This window comes from Synchiropus splendidus, chromosome 15 (genome assembly GCF_027744825.2).
Source record: "Synchiropus splendidus isolate RoL2022-P1 chromosome 15, RoL_Sspl_1.0, whole genome shotgun sequence".
Classification (NCBI taxonomy): Eukaryota; Metazoa; Chordata; class Actinopteri; order Syngnathiformes; family Callionymidae; genus Synchiropus; species Synchiropus splendidus.
The window spans coordinates 15,283,286-15,304,393 of NC_071348.1; the positions used below are offsets into that span (position 1 = coordinate 15,283,286).

The 21,108-nt window shown below is 41.3% G+C and overlaps 2 protein-coding genes across 2 annotated transcripts; one reads left to right on the forward strand and one right to left on the reverse strand.

Moving 5' to 3' along the window:
* The first annotated feature begins 1,010 nt into the window (after window positions 1-1,010).
* Window positions 1,011-16,586, forward strand: hsf2 (heat shock transcription factor 2). Its single transcript, XM_053887045.1, has 12 exons — window positions 1,011-1,191; window positions 1,436-1,544; window positions 2,014-2,141; window positions 2,213-2,337; window positions 4,838-4,913; window positions 6,143-6,204; window positions 6,271-6,349; window positions 6,433-6,560; window positions 8,372-8,611; window positions 8,898-8,991; window positions 9,513-9,576; window positions 11,122-16,586. The coding sequence occupies exons 1-12, from the start codon at window positions 1,099-1,101 to the stop codon at window positions 11,430-11,432; spliced, it is 1,509 nt and encodes a 502-aa protein (XP_053743020.1). The 5' UTR covers window positions 1,011-1,098; the 3' UTR covers window positions 11,433-16,586.
* Window positions 13,279-20,967, reverse strand: serinc1 (serine incorporator 1). The gene is made up of 10 exons (XM_053887046.1): window positions 20,798-20,967; window positions 18,072-18,233; window positions 17,356-17,543; window positions 15,583-15,662; window positions 15,257-15,394; window positions 14,942-15,111; window positions 14,552-14,642; window positions 14,107-14,248; window positions 13,819-14,043; window positions 13,279-13,721 (listed from the first exon to the last, which is right to left on the reverse strand). Exons 1-10 carry the CDS (start codon window positions 20,834-20,836, stop codon window positions 13,583-13,585), a joined length of 1,374 nt encoding a protein of 457 aa, XP_053743021.1. The 5' UTR covers window positions 20,837-20,967; the 3' UTR covers window positions 13,279-13,582.
* Window positions 20,968-21,108: the final 141 nt, after the last annotated feature.

Genomic DNA, 21,108 nt, shown 5'->3' on the forward strand with positions numbered 1-21,108 from the left:
GGGCGGAGCATGTACAAAATAGAAATACTAGTTACCTGGAGGTAACACCAGCTCTATGAGTACATTTGAAGCCCTCTAACTGTTTGCCCAAGTGGGCTTTCTCTCTGTTGTTGAGTTTTCAAAAAAATATGGATAACCTAATGTAACTGGACAGCTGGACAGTGTTGTGTATATTGCCATCTGTGATTACATTTTTCGCTGTTTCGTCATGGTCTTTCCTCATAAACAAACTATTATTTGCAATAGTGAATATACAATAAAGAAAATTAGTGGCTACATTTTCAAAATTGAATAGATAATTACTGATTACCATTAAATTATTAAGATTTAATCTTTCTGGCAGACTGGGTTTATAGTAAAGGTGGAATGCTTACTTGTAAATTCTTGTAAAAAAAAAAAAAATACTTCCAACAAGCTCCCAATACATAAATGGTCGTCATCTGCAATGACATCCTTCAATTGAAGAAATGTTATTCTCATAAGTCAACTTCTTGGGCCATTTAAGTAAGTAGGTAAGTAAGTTTCCTCCATAAATGATTTTGATATTGTTGTTCAAACAAACATATTTGAACTTTTCTCCAAAAATAAATGAAAAGAAGTCCCAAGATATAATCACTATAATAAATCACTCACTACTTCAAAATCTGAAGTGTTGCCTCATGAATTTGTAACTAATGACAACATTAAAGAATTGCATTTGATATTTAAATCATATTGTTTTATAATTGCACATATATATTACAACTTGGAGAATCCAAGAGCAATATATTTCAAACAAATATCAGCATTTAAACAAATTATATATTTATTTACAAGCAAATGAAAATAACAATGGCCAACTTGTAGATACGTTGTTTATTTTTCCTCCTATTTTATCTGTCCGCGCACATACTTGGTTTGTTTACTCCATAACTGTCGATGGACTCAACCACAGAACCACTCGAGCGGATGGTACGTAGACTCCTATCGACCAATCCGCTCTCTTCTGCAGAAAACGGAAGTCCTTTTTCTGTTGTGTCACAAACGGTGCGCACACTTCATTTCATTGAATGTTTAGAGATTTTGCCTGGCTACCGTTGTGGTTTAAGTTACCAAAAAATGAAACACATTTCGAATGTGCCCGCGTTTCTGACCAAACTGTGGAGGCTGGTGGAGGAGCCGGACACCAATGAACTGATCTGCTGGAGTCAGGTATGGACTGTTAGCCTTTGATAGCTAATAGTCAACACATTCAGTTTGTTTCTGGGCTCGCTACGCACGCAGCCTTCATTGAAAATAAAACAGAGGTCATTTTCAAACTCTTATCTATTTCTGTTAAGATTATTGAATTGCTCTATACGACGTTTTGTATCATATAACAGGTCGTTAGCTGCCATGCGTCGGCCCATGCTTTGTTTGCTGTTGGGATTTTGATTTGAATCGTGTTGTTGTTTAGGGTGGTGGCAGCTTTATGGTGCTAGATGAGCAACGGTTTGCCAAGGAGATCTTACCGAAGTTCTTCAAGCACAACAACATTACCAGCTTCATCAGACAGCTGAACATGTGTAAGAGTCCTCCCTTCATTTCCACCAGCTGGTCTCACGCTCTGATGTCTGTTCATGTGAAGATCCAGTTTCAATGCTAGATTAAAACTTTAAATAAAAGTCACAGGTCTATTTATGTGAAGAATTTTTAGCGCCTACGACCTGACTCCAGCAAGTACCAGCAAATATTCTGAACGGCCCATTATTCCCTTTTCAAGATAAGGCTACCCAAAGCAGTAGTTGCAGAGTTTGAAAACTACTGCTGTGCCTACATGTGAAATAAACATTTCGAATCATTGATATTGTTGACCGTGTTACTGTGTACAATCATCTATCCAAGGCTAGGATTATATTGTTTAACATTGCAATTGGCAGTCATGTGCAATGATACTAGCTTCTTGTAAGCAACACACATCACATAACTCCACTGAAACTTGAGCTATCCATTTTTGTGACTTAGTTGGTGTAATATGTTGTCCTTTGCGCATAGATGGATTTCGGAAAGTACTGCACATTGACTCTGGTATTGTGAAACAAGAAAGAGATGGCCCTGTTGAGTTTCAGCACCCTTATTTCAAACATGGCCAGGATGATCTACTGGAAAATATCAAGAGAAAGGTACATCTTGTGTTTCTATGTGTTTGAAGTTGTGGCTATCTGGTTCATCGTCATCATTTTGCCCGGTTCAGGTGTCCAACACTAGGCCAGAAGAAAATAAGACTTGCCAAGAAGACCTTTCCAAGATTTTATCAAGCATTCAGAATGTTCATAGCAGACAGGAGAACACAGATGCTCGACTGTCAACACTAAGAAGGTATGTTACGTTTATGTTACAAATGACTCTAACCTCAATGGCTGAATTGTTCGTCCGAGTGGTTTAAAATACTGCATATGCACTAATATGCAGCTGATCTACATGTTCAAGTGTCAGAGCAGAGTTATCCCAGCTTCCACAGCTGTTGAGCACATCAGTACAAGACACAACTAATGTAAAGTAGCAAAGAATCATTTATTTGTTTAGCATTGGTTAACATTGGTTATTGGTTAAGTCAGAGACTGCTCGGGTCTGTGTGCACGAGTATGTGATGCCACTGAACTGACTGCGCTGTCCACATTTAGTTTATCGGTATTCTGACTCACAAACGACTTATCATTGCTTTATTAGTTGACATTTACTGAATTGGTGACAATAAACACACAACCCTGATTCCAAAAAAGTTGGGACACTATACAAATTGTCAATAATAACAATAATAACAAATTTCAACATTTTATTCAGAATAGAACATAGAATGTATCTTTTTAAGTGAAAAGTATGTTGATTTTAAATTTCAGGATGTGGCCTTTGTCGCACCTTCCTCTTTATGATGTGCCAAATGTTCTCTGTAGTTGAAAGATCTGGACTGCAGACTGGCCATTTCCAATACCCAGATGTTGGAATTAGTGCTGCATGTGGTCTTGCATTATCATGTGGAAAAATGCATGGTCTTGTATGAAAGAGACAACATCTGGATGGGAGCATGTGTTGTTGTAGAACCTGAACATGCCTTTCTTCATTGATGGTTCCTTTCCACATGTGCAAGCAGGCCATGCCACATGCAGTCATGTAACCCTACACCATCACAGATGCAGGTATCTGAGCTGAGTGCTGATAACAACTTGCCTTGTCCTTTGTCCTCTTTACTCCGAAGGACATGGCGACCAGTTTTCCATAAAGCACTTTCAATAGTGATTCGTTTTACCACAGAACAGTTTTCCACTTTATCACACTGCATTTTACATGTACACTGGCCCAGAGAAAATGCCTGCGCTTGTGGGTCCTCTTTAGAAATGGCCTTTTCTTTGTACTGGAGATTTTCAGCTGGCAACGTTGGCTGGCACGGTGGATTGTGCTCCCCAACAATGGTTTCAGGAAGTACTACTGCTGGCCCATTCTGTGATTTTCTTTATAGTAGCATTGCTGTGTGTGGTGCAGTGCCGTTTAAGGCCCCGAAGATCAGGCTCATCCAGTATGGTTTGTTGGCCTTGACCCTTACGTGTAGAAAGGTTCTAGATTCTCTGAATGCATGATGTTATGCTCTGTAGATGATGAGAACTTCAAACTCTTTGCAATTTCTCTCTCTGAAACAGCTTTCTCATATCGTTCCACTATCTTTCTGTGCTACATTGGGGGAATTGGTGATCCTCTTAAACACACTGCCAATCTGAGAAGCTCTTTTCACACTTATCATGTTGCCAATGCCAATTTTTCTGGAATTATTGAGGATTACCAGACAATTAATTGATCATTTCTGACATCTACATCTGTACTTCACTGCTAAAAGTCTTCTTGATCGTCAGTAATATCTCTCACTGTGTTCCACGTGTCATCAGAGTGGCAAAATCAAGAGGATACGTGTTACTACGCAGCTTCTTTCCACTATTTTCTTGTAAAATAAACACGATAACACAATTTCATGTTTACTTTTGGCTATGAAACGCCACATTCTGTTACAGCCATGGCAGAGATCTGTCATCATCTGAGTTGACAGTGTCTCAGACGTGACAGAGATTTAAGGTGGTTAAGCCGATAGTTGTAAATAGCTTGCATCGCTTGGCTGACGCCGACTTCCTTGAGACGTGCTTTGTTGTGGGTTAGAATCCAGCTATTTTGCACATATGTCCACAAGCTGAGAAGAAAAAAAGGACATTGGGGCACAGAGGTACGAAACTGCCCTGCAGCAGCCGGTTCTGACTCAGGCCACCCGAGACAAAATCTGCAGTGTGAAAAGCCCCTCAGAGATCAATCTAACTGCCGATGCCACTCATTATCGTGGCAACCCTTCAGTCCAATGTGTGATCCTAAATTTGCATACAATGTTGAAGTTTTCTCTTCAACACTGGATGCAAGCGTGACAATAGAATTGCAATTTACAATGAGTATTCAAAACTATCTAGAGACTTCCATTTGTATTGTCAGCTTATTACATAAGGAAAATGGTAGGTTTTTTTCCATTATTATTATGGAAATATTATCATTAATTTCTCATTGTTGTCATTATTATCTTCTGAGAATACTTCATCACCTGTTGGCATTGTGCACTGTCTACTCGTTTCAGCAGTCTTAGTGGCTGTCAGTGCTCCGCTATTTACAAACATAATGTCATGAAATTTATATGATTTCACACTACACATCTTTTGACATTGTCGGTGCTGGACGCATCAAACACTGATGTACCAATGTAGATTCCTGAGTTCTGGAGAGTCTGGTATATTAGCTTTGCAGGGCAAATATATGTATGTTACCAAGTGAATGTTCATTCTATGTCTTCAAGGGAAAATGAATCACTTTGGAGAGAGATCTCTGATTTACGACAAAAACATTTACAGCAACAGCAGCTTGTCAAGAAGGTAAGTGTCTCATTTGCCCACCTGTTCACAAAGAAGATTTGATGCATAAAATCAGAATCAGAAGCAGGTTTATGGGAATTTGAGATATTATGAAATACAACAGATTATTATTATATTGTTTATTTTACATAAGGTGGACAATAGCAAAATAAATCACGGTGGTGGCTATATTCAAGTTTTTATATAACTTTATTTGAACTAAAGCTCTTTTAATGTCTTGAAAAACATTCCTTGTTGTCTGGAGAGCAAACTGTAAATTTATATATATATATATATATATTTATATATATATATATATATATATATATATATATATATATATATATATATATATATATGGCGCAGGAAGTACATTCTCTGCTGGGCCCTCTTCAGGATGCAGATCGCCTCCCACTTGAGGTCATGGGAGATTATTGTTCTCAGGAAGTCCACGGCTGCCATAGGACCGCTGTTGATGGTATAGGGGAGCTGAGGTGGAGGTGGCCTCCTAAAGTCCACTGTCATCTCCGCTGTCTTGAGCGTGTTCAGCACCAGGTTGTTTCTGCTACACCACCGAACTAGCCGCTTGACCTTCTGCTGCTGTCCAGCATCAATGCCGTCCTGGAGCAGTCTGGTGACCGTTGTGTCGTCCGCATACTAGTTTGAACGCTGGGTGCTCCGAGGTGCAGGCGATGGTGTAGAGGGAGAAGAGCAGTGGTGACAGAAATATCCCAATGGGGCCCCAGTGATGACTGTCCCGAGTTGTGGAGATGACATCTCCCAGTCTTACCTGCTGACTCAGAACAGGATTGCTTCATCCACTGACCTGTTAGCACGATTGATTAGCACAGGCCATAGAACCAATTACGCTTGTGTTCAGGCTTTTGAGCCAAACACACATTGTCTCAAGACAGAGCTCGCAGTGTGAAAAGCCCCAAAATCCGCAGTGTGGCAGGGCTTCCTGTAGTTAGTGATGTCGTGTTGACCTCTCCACACTGAAGAAGGGTTGTTGAATGCATATTTATTTTCTAACTTCTCAGAGTAGCTCCTCTTTGCTAATCTGATCTCCTTTCTTAGCGTGTTCCCGGGCCACTTCTACAGGCCCCAGTAACCACTCTTGTACGTACTCATGGTGGTGAACCATGGTTTGTCAGGTGTAGAAAATTAACCTTTTTGTGAATATCCTGTGTGTGGCATGTTGTTTTGCTAATATGTTATGCTAATCATGTTTCTCTATGTATTTTTCCCAGCTGATTCATTTCATTGTCACGTTAGTGCAGAAGAACCACATCCTGAATTTAAAGCGCAAAAGGTGAGCTGGATCCCATGTTTGCTAATGTTTACTGCAAAAATGTCTTAATGTAATTTGTGTCGGCAGACCAATTCTGATGAACAGTAAAGGAAAGAAACAGAAGTACATCCATCCCATTTTTGAAGACAAGGTTTTCGCGGAGCAGGTCATTTGCGAGACCTTTATTAGAATCAGGTCGTCTGATGAGGTGAAGTGCTGATGCGTGTGCTTTTTTTCCTCTCCACCCAGTTGCCTGTCAACACTCTTGATGTTGTCAAAGGTTCAGAGACATTAGAGGACGTCATAATCTGTGACATATCGGAGAAGAGCGGCAAGGCTGAGGACTCAGAGGGGTCCCCTAGGGTCTTCGAGCAAAGGTAATGCACATAAGAATGTCCTTTTGTTACCTCTAGCAATGGTTGCTGTGAATTACATTTTAGGCTTTTTGATTGAAAACACTTCTTTTGAAAAACATTTAGTGAGAGGTTAAAATGATCATAAGATCCACTTTCTTAGGTAGAGCACACATGTTGCAGTGCTATTATTAAAACATTCTCTTTTTTTCTGGTACAATTCTCTTCAGTGTAAACTATCCATTAAAATACCTTTAATATAGTGTCATGGAAATATAGTGTAGTGGCTGCTTCATCTATACATGTTGATGCTCTTTGGCGATAATATTTTCTATGTGGGAAATTCCGAAAGGTGGCTATTGTGGCCGGGTACTTGATCTAGAATGAAATTACCCAGCATTGTAATGCTGACAATTTTATTTATGGTTAATTATAGGGATGTCCCAATACCAGCATCATACTCGCACCAATACAGGCCCATTTTGCTGTAATTGTACTCGTCAAAAATACTCGCTCATGAATACACCCGATACCTACTACAGTGTTCCCTCGCTATATTCGCAGATGCAGTCAACTCTCACACTAACAAGGGTGGTCACAGGTAGGGATGTCCTAATACTACTATTTTGCGCACCGAGTGCAGGTACTCACATTTGAGTACTTGCCGATACAGACTACTGATACGAGTAATTAATAATAACATAACTGGTGTCGACTACATATAAATGATCATGGCTTTGCAACATTTTTGTCCTGTATAGAAATGCATGTATAACTGGTAATTTGTATCGAATATACTAAAATAAGTGTCATATGTTTGGGTCATAACTATTGGGCATAGTGTCATCTGGGGAAACCTGTTGGTAGCAGTATTTGCAAGTATTGGATGAGTACAGCATGACAGGCTAATATCATCCCTAGTCTATGGTAGGCAGGTTGGTACCCCCTTATGCGTGGCACTGTTGTGGGCCTTTTCTAAAGTAGCAATGGTTCTATTTTTTTACGGAGCTCCGCCCGCCACCAAGGATCTTCCAGTCAGGAAATCAGAGTGAGGTGTATCCCGGGAAATATCGTAATAAAACACTGTGTGTAGACTTAATTCGGGTTCTACTGTAAAAGAACAACACTGTGCCATGCGACGTGTAGAACCCGACACCGTGCTTGCATAAAGAACCTTAGTTCATTATAGCTACTAATAATCTTTTAACATAAGAAACTCAACTGTTCACCCTCGTGATATGATAATACTAGTGCGACTGGAGGGTTGAGCTCTCTCGGTGAGAGAGATGAGAGAGATGAAGCAGCCACTACGCTATACTTTTTTTTTTTTAAAGGAGGCTCCTGCTCTGTAGTGGGCTGACAGTTATCAGCCACATTCTGCACTATTTAGACTCCACTGGAGCATGTTTTAATATGCCAAGTCTGCGATTCCATCCATAATTATGTTCGCTGAAATAATAGTAGTTTTGCATGGAGTAGGTATCAGGTGCTGTAGTACCGATGCTGCACAGAACTTGAGGCTCAACAAGGTTTTCGAAGGTGTAGATCCTATATAGGCAGGAGGCTCAAGCTCATGTTCTGTGGCCCAGCCTCACCAAGGCTTAGCCTCTGGTGTTGGATTCCTTTTAGTCAGGTCAGACAGCTTGGCTTTTGAAATAAACAACTGCTTGTCTGAGACTAGATTGATTATAATAAAAGTTATCTTCTGATCAAAAATAATAATAATAATAATAAATAAAGTAACTTATTATATTTCCTTCATTGTTTATTACATTTACAACAGTAACTTGCAAAGTCGTCTTGCATGTCTCACTTGTTGTCTTGTTAAATTTTAGTGACATTGAGATTGTGGAGGTGGAACTGCATGGCTGTGCCCCTGCCGAGGAAGTAGCCAGCAAATCGACTGGAACTGTGGAACAGCAGAGGGGCGACACTCTTGGCAGTAATGGAACCACAAGCGGTCCCCTGCAGCTCAATTGGACATCCAGCTTAAGTTTAGAGGACCCTGTCAAGATGATGGACTCGATACTAAACGACAACAACACTTTAACACAGAACATTAACTTGCTGGGCAAGTAAGTAGAGCTTTAGTTGGCTGCCGTTATTGCGGTGATTTAGGTGTTTAACTGCAACTTTCTAACACTGTGGCTGCTATATATTTTGAAACAGCAGATTGCATCCCATGATGAAGAGTGTCACTATAAGTTGATATAGTTGTTTTTATTTTAATACTGTTGTCTAATGGAGCGGGAGAAAAACCCTCCAGAGAGGTGGCTTGAACATAGTGGTTTAAGTTTGGATAATACTTTTTGTTTTGCATAGAATTGTAATAAAAAATGCTTTATTTTTCTGCTTTTAAAGGATGGAGCTGATGGATTATCTAGGTAGTATTGACTGCACTCTGGAGGATTTCCAAGCCATGTTGTATGGAAAACCATTTGATGTGGAACATGAGGTAAGAAAAAACAACACTTCTGCCATTACTATTTCTTTGTTGCATCAGTGAACCATGTCACAAAAGTGCTATTGCAATTATTGTCCTTTCTATTAACATGAATAATGCATGAAAGAGATTAGATTCCCATAAAAGAGGGATAGTTTAGTTGAAACAATTTGTCACTTCATTACTTTATTTGTGCACTTCATGGTATTTATTCATTGAGACTTGCTGAAGAAAGCAGGTGTGGGCAATTAAATTCTTTATGGGACCATGTTATACACCAAGAATAGTGTTGGGTGGTCACGCCAAAAGGAATGTTTAATCCGTCGGTGACATTATATGCTTAAAGTATGTTATTTCCTATTTTTAAAATTAGAATCAGAATCAAGAATCATTGGCCAATATAATGTAAAGGCACGCAACAAGTTGTTTCAAAAAAGGATGCTGACAAATCAAAACAGGATCCTCTCGAGTGTGTGAGATGAGTAATTGAAAGTACTGAAGTGTTTGTAAATATTATACATGTTTGTATTTAGGATAAGTCCATCAAGGAAAGTCCCTTGCAGCTGCACTGCACCAAGTTAGATGAGGAGTGCAATGGTGAGTAGTATAATTTGATTTTTGTTTGTGATCAACTGGTCTGCCCTTTTTTGTTTCATTTGGAATATCTTTGACTAATGCACATTTTTGAGGTTCACCTCAACCTCAGTCCTCAACCTCAAGATCATGAGGTCCCGCAAAGAGCAAGGAATCTTCCGATTCTTAGGTACTTCAGTTGAGGAGCGAGATTGAGGAAAGTAGTTTCCTCAATTTGTAGATTTGCTGGTACCTACTTTAGGATTGTCCTCAATCCCACACTCAGACGAGTCAGTAGCAATGCACTTAATACCGGTATATTCGCCGGCCGAATATTTTTGGCCAGATAGTACACACAAAAAAAGCAACATTCTGCTTTGCGTGTGACACAAGCGCTCAATGTAACACCGTGCAGTGCAGCAGCACCCCCATGGGGGTGAATCGAGCTCTGCACTTCAGTGGCGACTGCACCTACTCCCCTGATAATGGTGGTCAACATCTCTTCATTATTTGATCGTTTGTATGTTGTCCATGGCGTGCAGTCGGCTCAGACTTCACCATGACCCTTCAGTGCAAAGTGTGATTTACTGAACGCAGCATTTGTGCAATGCTGGCCCCCACAGTCTCAGGACAATATCTGCAGTTAAGGGGTGTCCCATTTCTCAGGAACAAAATGGACTAGAGGATTAAGGAAAGAATTGGAATTCACCCTTAATTTGTTAAACTCTCAATGTCCCAAATGTATGTTATAATCCATTTTAGTCTGTAGCATGTTGAGATGCCGATTTTGTTTGTCATGCGGTATGAACCGTGGAAGAAGGGCCTAGCAATGTATCAGATGGGATTGCGAAGTGGCAGTTTGATAAAGGTATAGTACTACTACTATACTACTACTATACTTTTTGAAACCAGGGCTACCAGAAGGAAGTGTTAGGTGGTTCCACCAATGTTTCAAAACAAGAAGCAAAAAACAAAAATCCTGGCAGAAATCCTGGTACTGCTCAGTTAATATTGACAAAAAACCTACTCTAATGATCATTGTGAACACAGACATGCTGTGAACAGGTGAGAATTCGGTCAAAACATTTGCCTCACAGGACAATGAAACAAGAACTTTTGAAATTGAAATCCCTACAGATTACCCCCATTTCGGTGTCTATGGAGCAGGTAGCTAGAGACGCTAGAGAGAAACGCTCATCCCCTGGCCACTCATGTCTTTGCAGTCTGTGTGATAGGTAGCATCGGCTGGACCTCATTGTCCGTCCATACCAACTTTTCTTTCCGTGTTGTTTGTTGTTGTTTGTTGTTCCTCTAATACTAGCGCTTCTCAATTATTTTCTGCTGCGCCCCACAACTCTCCGCTGCCTCTGTAAATCGTATCATTTGTCTATAACATTGTTGCCCTGGCAGGGAATTTCTGTGTGGATGTGGCTTTATTCATGCACAATGTTTACTGCCAAATGGCTGTAGTGCTTGGTCCTAAACACATGTTAATGACTCTGTAATTACCAAGAATAATACCTGAGTAATACCATGCTGCTGAATTATTTTTCTTTCCCCCAAAAACAGCAGATAAGCAGCTCATCCAATTCACCTCATGCCCCCTCCTGGGCCCTCTTGATGGCTCCACCACAATGGATCTGGACTTGGGAACAAGCAGTGGAACTAGGTCGACCCTTCAGTTGACCTGTGAATCTGAGCCCCCAACAGAACTGCTTGACTCGGTTCCGGAGCAGAAGTCAACGGGCCACAGTTCCTTGATACATCTTGAGCCCCTGACTGAGGCTGAGGCTAGCGAAGAGACCCTCTTTTTCCTAAGTGAACTCGGGGAGACGGAAGGATATCCTTCGGACTTGGACAAAGTGTGCACATTTTCTTGATACATCACATATGATCAAGCTGCTGTTGCTGACCCCTCCCTTTTCATAGCCTCATTTAAATATGCCAATACTATCACCCCTGTCTTTCATGATCAGAAACCCTGCAGACAAGAGGTCAATATTTAGATTGCAGAATTACTCACCCAAACATGACAGCACCAAGTATATATGGCACATCACACGACACACGCCACTATTTTCGTTGTTCAGATTGGATGTCCGTCCATATTGTGCTGCTAAAACAGGACTGTTTTCGTGTGATACACTGTTCATTAATGTTGACTGATGATTTAGGTTGGTTCTGGGGATGCACATGTGCAGCCTTGTGTGAACTTGGCAACCAGAGATGTTTGTTGCATCAATGGAATGTTGATGTGGAAAACAAATGTGTGGTCACAACTGTGAAAAGGGCACCAATGAAACAGGATCCATAGTGAAAGTGCTTTTCCTGCAACCCAGCGATGGCTTCCATTACACCAGGAAAACCCGCTCTTGAATTTATAGTTAATGTGTGTTTATTGTTCATGTGTCGCCTCGCGGTGCTGCCAAGTTGGTGTAAAGCAACACAGGTTTCTCCGCTCATGTTCAGGGTTGATACATACAGACATATGGATATGCCACATTTTTCTGCGTACACACCCTGATACATGAGGTCCCCGGTCTGTAAAGACAAATCATATCTTGTGAATAGGGCTGGGTATCGATTCTAATTTCAAGAATCGATTCGATTCCGATTCTCATGACTTAGAATTGATTATCACAATTCAATTCGATCCGATCCGATCCAATCTCGATTCAGGTTAGTATTTAAACCATTTTCTGAGCTGTTGTCATAATCACACGACAAGTTACGCAACGTATTACTACTAGTATCATATTGACATTCAACAGGAAATTAATGAAGGATTCATAGTAAATGATAATAAAGATCCAGACACAGAAGGCCAGATGTGACTGCTCATGGGACTGGTGCGTTATTAGAAATATGACATTAAAAATTCACCCAAAAGCTGCTGCTTTTTCATACTAATGCGTTTTTATGTTATTATCAAAATGAAAAAAAGATATTCTCAGCCACTGAAAGTCTAAACAGAGTGCTGGTTACTGACTTCACAGCAACCTGACGGTCGTTGCGCAGTATGTAAACAGTTCTCTGTGGTCTGTAGTACGTACGACAGGAGGTTCCACTCCTCATCAATATAGTGAGTTGCCAGATTCGTGTAAGATTGAGAGATGTCCACGTATGTCCACCCTGACTGCTGACTGAAGCTTACTCTCCACGTTTTCTTTTACTGACTGGTGCATGTTTGTGATAACAGACGTTTGCGAGGCACCATAACGTAGTGTGGCTCTGTTAAGTAACAGAGCCGCCTGAAGCCCTCGTTTTCAACGACGGAATACAGGCGCATATCTTTGCAAATTAAGCCCGCAATCGCTTCAGTTATTTTGACCGAGCGTGCAGAATTACCCGCTAGTGGTAAAGTTCGCTCGAGTTCCATTTGTTGTGGCCCGGTGGATGGCTTGGAAAGGAGCGCTGGGTGATGTCGCGTCACGTGATTCGTGAGGTCGTCAAAGGGGTTGGAGAGAACCCGGAGAGTATGTGTTAAAACGTAAATTGATTAATCCGATCTTTGGACCTACGAATCGATTCAGAATCGGAAAATCGATTTTTTAAACACAGCACTACTTGTGAATGCAAAATATGGCTTTAATATATATGTACCTTCTTTCATCTGCTGTGTCCTATATTCAACTCAGTCTTGGCTGTCCTGTCATTTCTGGTGCCTCTATTTTCAATATCTTGCTTATTAAAGTGTGCTGATTGGTAAGGATATAGACAACAAAATAGGTTTCTGGTTTGATTTATTTTAGCAAGTTCTAAAATGACCGCGGGTGAAGGACAGACAAGTCACATCTCAAAGCAGACTTTACAAGAACCACTGAGCCACAACACTCATTAAATATTGAGAGCAAATAAGGAACATAAAGATCAGGATCACAGTAGAGCGTTACAACTACATGTGAACACAACAAACCAAGTGTACTTTAACTTCCAGACACTAGAGCACTTTTGCATCTGCTGTAAATGTGAAAACACGGAAAAGCATGCAGCTCTATACATTTAGTGGTGTAGCCAAAAGCTGGCGCACTCAGTCGAAGTCTCGGTTGACCAGAACCAACGGGGCCACCAGGGTCCACACATAGAGGGCGATGCAGATCCAGCTTGATGAGATCTTCACCCACACAGATGGCCACTTACTGGTCATTACCTCATAGTTAGAGTCCGGGCTGTGGGGGTGTAAGTACCAAGTTAGATGTCACAGCAAATACAGAATGGAAACATGGTTGGTCTTCAATTTTATCAGGAGCCAAGCTGTTTCTATACCTGTACCAGTTGGTCAGTGTCATCATGATGTAAAGCGAAGCCAGAAAGAGCATGAAGTGAAAGAAGGAGTAGGAGTAGGTGACACCATCCTTCTCGTTGTCCACCACTCGGCTTAAACTGCTACCCTCTTCAATGCTGTCAGGTTGAGGTCCATCTTCAATCAGAGCTGACTCGTCACTGGTAAGTGTCAGCTTGTTAACTTGTGTATTGGACGAGTTACGGATACTGGCAAGAGAGAGATGAGTTCAGACAATGTTGCCATGTCCACAGCGCAGCGGGCTTCCTCACCTGGAGTAGAGGACGCACATCAGGAAGAGGGCTAATCCAATAAGGCCCTGAGCATCCCACCACTGAACCACTGTCTCCTGAGTGGCATGACTTGTCGTGTTCATACCAATGATACCCAGAAGGCTCGGGTTACACTGCCTGTCTGTGAGGTACAAACCACAAGTCAGTTGACCAATGTCAAAAAAACTGCTGTGTTTATTGATACCAAGTAGAGAAGCATCTTATATAATAGTTTCAAACTTTCTGAAAATGCTTGGTTTAAACAATGTATTACCCATTCCACACACCAGTCTACACGCCAGTCACACACTAGCCATTATTGCTGCTGAGGATTTTATACATTGACAAAGGCACCATGCTCCATGAGGATGGTTTTGTAGCATGATTGTCCTACAGGTTTGGGCAATATTTGATATTACAATTAAAAGATTTGACACAATCTTACCAGGCTCATTTGTCATGGCAGACCAGGTCAAGTACATGGTGTAGAGCGTCACCAGGGATGACTGGAGCAGGCCGGAACGTGGCTGGGACTCCTTCACACACACACATTTATTTTGTACATAGTGGCATTAAAACGGTCAATTGAATTGAGTGCATACGTTTATGTGTGTGCACTTGTTTATACTACCTAGTCAGGAACAATTCCTGACAAAACACCGTCCTGGTGGGGACCTTCTTTATGGGAAACTTTTGCCAGCCCCCACCAGTCCAAACCTCAATTTGAGGTTGCAAATGTCAAAGTAACTGGGTCATTATGATTAGCTCTAGGTTTGGTGCAGAGTCATGGTTAAGGTGAGCCATTTGTTTTGGGTGTGTGTGTTTGTGTCTATACCTGAATTTGAGGAAGCACAGACATGACGGAGGCAGCAATGCAGAGCAGCATGTTGATGCTGATGAAGACCTTGTTTTCAGTGCAGTTGTCTGGGCGAGTGTAATAAATGAAGAACAAGACCAGTGCAAGCAGAGACAGCAGGTAGTTGACGGCAGTGACGGACAGCAGTGCTGAGAACAAAGATTGTCAAAGATGAAATCTCACTCTCCGTTCATCTTTAAAACAATATTCATGCCACCTGCATTCATCGTCTGTTTGATCAAAACTGAGCTCGAGACCCACAACTGATGGATGGCTCCTCTTGGGTCAACGTACCTGCGTACCAGCAGCGAGAGTTTCCCTCCTCCATGTTGTCCACCCAAGACTCGTTCCAGGAGTGTGCAAAGTCGATGAGTAAAACCAGCTGAATGAGAATGAAGCAGAAGGCTCCAGCCATACCCACGTAAAACCAGACTGTGAACAGAAGCACAGATGATGTTAAAGTCATCTCTTGCTGCTTTAAGTGCGACAACTTCCATGGCCATGATCAAACCTGAGTCAGGAAGAAGACAAAAACTTGAAGTTATACTAGCAACAAACCCAGTGTTCTTCCCATGGACCCGCACTTAGTCTTTTTACTTCATACACAAAAGCAGAACTACCTGTTGTAAAGGAGCCATCAGCGATGAAGAAGGATCCAACCACAATCGCAGTTGCAGCTGCAAACTTGAAGAACCAGAACCTGCAGAAAAGACATTGACTCAGATGCAAATACAGATGTCGTCTCTCTAGCAGTTCCTTGCAGAACAACTTCCAAAGAAACCATTTCTTTGGATGGTAGTGGTAGTTCAATGCAAATATCCCAACACTCCAATTCACCAAATCTAAAACAACATACTCTGTTGCCTATTTCAAGTGTTCCTTATAAACATGACCATGTCAAACAATTTTGAGAACCTTCAGATAGCTTGCCAAAAGGTTTAAATGGACATAATAGGTGATGGAAAACAACTTAAACTTCACATTTTGCTGGGATATGAAGTCCAAAGAAATGACAAAATTGAGGTCTGGATTAACTGAATAAGAGTTGAGAGTTTCATTGATCAAGGAATCATTGCCAGCCATTCGACCTAGCAGGATATATTGTGTTCAGCATAACGTGAATTATGCTGAAAAAAAAAACAGGCAGAGTACGATACAGTTTCTCCATCTCAGTTTCAAAACATTCCTGGCGGAAACCCATGTTACATGTATATTGGTGCTTTTGAATTGTTCACACAGACCAATGAAGACCTCATGATTCAAGAACTAGAGCTCTCTGTTACGTGCCTCATGGTTCAGGCATCACAGGGTTAATATCTGGAGGTTTGACTTCTGACGCATGTTCATGTACCAAGCACGACATATTCCTGTTTCACTGATGCTAAATACAATCAGAACCCTATGGACCCTAAATGACAGTTTTGCAGGTTTCCGTGTAATGTGTGCAACACAGTAAATTGTTGAAGAAATCTGTAAGTAGAATCGTAGATGGAAATGCTATAAAATCACCTGTTTCATTTTCTTTCACTGCCATTGAGAATCAATAAGAGAGTTACTAAGGAACTGAATTGTTAAACAGCAAAAACGGAATCAAAAAGAAAAATTAAATCTGTTCAAATGTCATTCCTTATGGAATAATGGACTGTGTGTCATTTTTGTAACATACTTGTTGCCCACCACATAACATAGAATCACTGTGGGTTTGGTGGATGACGAGAGAGCGCCACCCACAGGTCACACCGTGTTGCGCAATGAGTAGATGGGATTTATATTATTCAGACACTCCCACAAGAACAGGGGGGTCACTTCAGCGGCAGGAACTCTGGTAGCAGCAGGCTGGGAGAGGAAGTGGAATGGCTACTACTGTGTCTGTGGGGCTTCTCACACTGCGGACTCTGCCTTGAGAAAAAGTGCGTTATGCGCAAAAGTCCGACGTGAACACAAGTGAGCCGGTTTTTGGCAGCAGACTTCAGAGGTACACCTTGTCCAGGGAAGCTCTCTGTGGGGGATGAATAGCCACCCTAGACAAATTCTGCAGTGTGAAAAGCCCCTGTGAGTGTGTGGCACAGCTGCATGTGGGAGGTGGGAGCCAGATGAGTTGTGTGCTTCCAGGAGACAGTGCATCGCTGTACAGTTTTGCTGAGCATGTTAATACACCAAAGAAAACACTCCAGACAAGTGTCACTTGTGATGCTGCTGCCGGACTTCAGGTCAGAGTACAGGAGGTTGAGGCGTGGAAGAAGTGACTATCCATAAATGACAATATCCTAAGTAAAAATCCTGTTTTGATCCCTGTCATCAAGTTGAGATGAAATAGTTAATGCATAGAATCGAACTTTCATCCATCTACCTACCTACCTATAAGTCAGCTGACTGTTGTGTGTGGAACTCACCCATTGTGCAGAGCGGCGCGAGGATCCTTGCTGCTCTTCACTTTGATCATGATCAGTGAGAACAGCAGGAAAAACATGGCCATACCAAAGCACACACGGTACACTGCCTTGTAGCCCACCAAAACATCGCAGTTGACGTGGCCCTCCACCACAGAGGTGCCTGCACCCCCTTCACAGAAACCAGGAATCTGTTGCAATTCACAGGAGAGAGGGGTGGAAGTAGGGTGACAGTTAGACCACTTTATTTATCATCAGACTTAGGCTTCTTAGTGACAACACTCCAATAGGTCATTCTTGAAAGGCTCTTCACCTGGTGACCCACTGAATGCTGCCAAGAGTGAAACACATTCAAAAGACTTTTATTTTTAACTTTTTCCACAGTTTCCGCAGAACAGATATTTCATCCATGCTATTTGTCTTGTACTGTAGCATATTTGACAATAAAGTTACCTACCTTACACACAAGCTCAGCCTCAAATTGACTCATACATAAAAAATCATCATAAAAAATCATCATAAAAAATATCCATTTTAGATTCTTCATTTACAGAAGCCATTACACAGGCAATTTCTGTGTGGCGTACGTACATGCAAACATTAAATGCACATCAATTCAGTAAATAGCCTTAGACATATGACATAGTCTTTTTGAATGATTATGATTTGCAACCTCCCTTTGGTACGGGAGGTCTCCGAAGCTGTGAGTGCACACGCACCTTCTTCAGGTGACTCTCCATGCCTGGCATGAGCATTATGCACGCCACTCCTACCCCCAGCAAGAGAAAGAAGGCGTAGATGAGGCGAGTCACAGTGGAGTTGTTTCCATTGGGACAGCAGCTACACAGCAGACAGGGGGCACTGCCACACAGGCAAGGGATCTAGAAAGACATTGTGTCATTATGGTGAACATAGAAATGTCGGAGAGGTGTTCTACATATGGTGTATAGAATTTGTGTACATTTACTTCAATGTATTGTCTTCTACATACATTACACATTACATTACATTAGTCATTACAGTTACAGTTTAATAATTCATTGATAAGCTTTATTTGACAATATTGACTTAGGATGATAAATGAGCAAAATATCAGGCCAAAAATTAACAACATACATGGATAAAACCAGGCAGTCAGTAATCAATTTAAAATGGTCATTCTGTGGGATTTTTTTTCCCCCATTAGCTTCAACAAATAGGAATTGTTTATATTTCAATGTGGAATACAGTGTTACTAGGGCTGGAGGAAAATAGACTCTCAAATATATCGCACATTTGTTGAAAAAAAAGTGTGACAATATATCGTTATATTAAATATCAATAATATCACATCGATTTTTCCCGCATCATGACGACGGCAAGACGCAACGTCATATCTGTTTCCTAGGAAACAGTTGGAAAGCCAAGCTCAAGAACGTCTGCTGCTTGATATACAATCCTTTTCCGCATGTGCATCACTTCGGACGTCTTCCACACTGAAGTCAGACTGCAATCTGCCTATCATTAGTATTCACCCCCTTGGATGTTTTTCCCTTTTAGTGCTTTAATAAATCCATCATGGACAATAAAATTTGGCTTTTTCAACACAAAAATGTCAAAGTGAAAACAGATTTCTACAAAGTAATGTCAATGAAATAAAAATATATAAAGAAATATCATTGTTTGCATAATTAATCACCCCCTTTTTAAGTTAATGGTCTAATTCAACAGAGGTCTTGATAGTCTCACTATTAGTGAAATGAAGATCACTTGAGTGGTGTGGGTGTGCTTCAAGTGACTGAAGTATAAAACACCTGTGTCCCAATGGTCCAGACTGGTGGATCAGTATTCTTGGCGACAGTTACACCATGAAGACAGAAGAACACTCCAAGCAACTCAGGGAAAGGGTGAGTGAGAAGTACAATTCAGGGGATGGATACAAAAAAAATTTCCAGGGCATTGAACGTCCCCCGGAGTTCAGTGAAATCCATTATCAAGAAATGGAAAGAATATGGCACTTGTGTGAATCTGCCTAGATCAGGCCCTCGTAAACTAAGCGACCTGGCAAGTAGGAGACTAGTGAGAGAAGCAACTAAGACCCCTACGACTACTCTGAAGGCGTTACAAGCTTCAGCTGCTGAGATGGGACAGACTGTGCGTATAGCAACTGCTGCCCGGGTTCTTCACTGGTCAAAGCTTTATGGGAGAGTGGCAACGAGAAAGCCACTGTTGAAGAAAAGTCTTATTAGATCTCGACTAGACTTTGCTAAAAAGCACGTGACAGACTCCATGGTCAAAGTGGAAGAAGATTCTTTGGTCTGATGAGACCAAAATCAAGCTTTTTGGCCATCAGACAAGACATCCTATTTGGCAGAAACCAAACACTGCACATCACCAAAAACACACCATCCCCACTGTTAAGCATGGTGGTGGTAGTATGATGCTGTCGGGATGTTTCTCAGCAGCCGGACCTGGAAGGCTTGTAAAGATAGAGGGCAGAATGAACGCTGCAAAATATACTGAATTCCTGGGGCACAATCTTATTCAGTCTGCAAGAGAACTACAGCTTGGGAGAAGATTTCTTTTCCAGCAAGACAATGATCCAAAGCATACTGCAAAAGCAACACAGGAATGGTTAAAAAAGAACCAGGTAAATGTTCTGGAGTGGCCGATTCAAAGCCCAGACCTCAATCCTATAGAGAATTTGTGGCTGGACTTACAAAGGGCCGTTCATGCCCGATACCCACGCACCATACCCACCCTGACAGAGCTTGAGCGGTTTTGCAAGGAAGAATGGAGCAAAATTGCTGTGGGCAGATGCACAAGACTTATCGAGACTTATCCACACAGACTCACTGCTGTGATTGCATCCAAATGTGTATCTACAAAATACTGACTGGAAAGGGGTGATTAATTATGCAAACAAAAAGGGTAAAACATCCAAGGGGGTGAATACTAATGATAGGAACCATATATATATATATATATATATATATATATATATATATATATATATTTATTTATTTATTTTTTTAAGCTGAGAACGCTCTGTGTGTGTATATACGCGGCAGTGACATCATCGCTCACGTCATTGCGGCGTCTGCCCATATTCTATATGGACTCTTAGAAAAAGCGAATTATTTTGTTCCAAACGTAAACGTAAACGTGAAGATCAACAACAGAGGCTCGCACATCATTAAAGTCAGGTGTCAGTCATTATTTAACTCAAATGAATCGATTTCACACGTATTCTTTAATTTATTCCTTTCTCCCGATGAGCACGATTCAACGAGGCCCCGTGTCAGTAACGCCATAATGACGATTAGATGACTGTATTTAGTAAACATAAGCGACGACCATGTCCTGTGATTTATTCACATCAACACAGATACCAAAAAAACATGGGTGGTGGAATTGCGCAGTCATGACTCCAAGACAAATTTCAGAATACGACGACGTTCCTTACCCAGCTGGCCATTGAGCACAGACCGAGCACAGATCCCATGGTGACTTGGTGTTGGAGCTCAGTCGAAAGTCAGAGATTGGTGTTTACTTCTCCGAAAATGGTCGTGATACTGTTAAAGAAGATGGATGCTCAAGCTTGTTTTGTTCCTACTCTTCTTCTATCGATACTCGCTCATGCAAGCGCACGAAAACAAAGTGCTGCCCCCCACAGGACGTTTTCGTCAAGTGCGCATTACTTAATATGTCTTCAGTGTATTGAGATTAGCTATTGTATTTGCATATATATCGCACATTCCCAAAGGTTCCAGTACG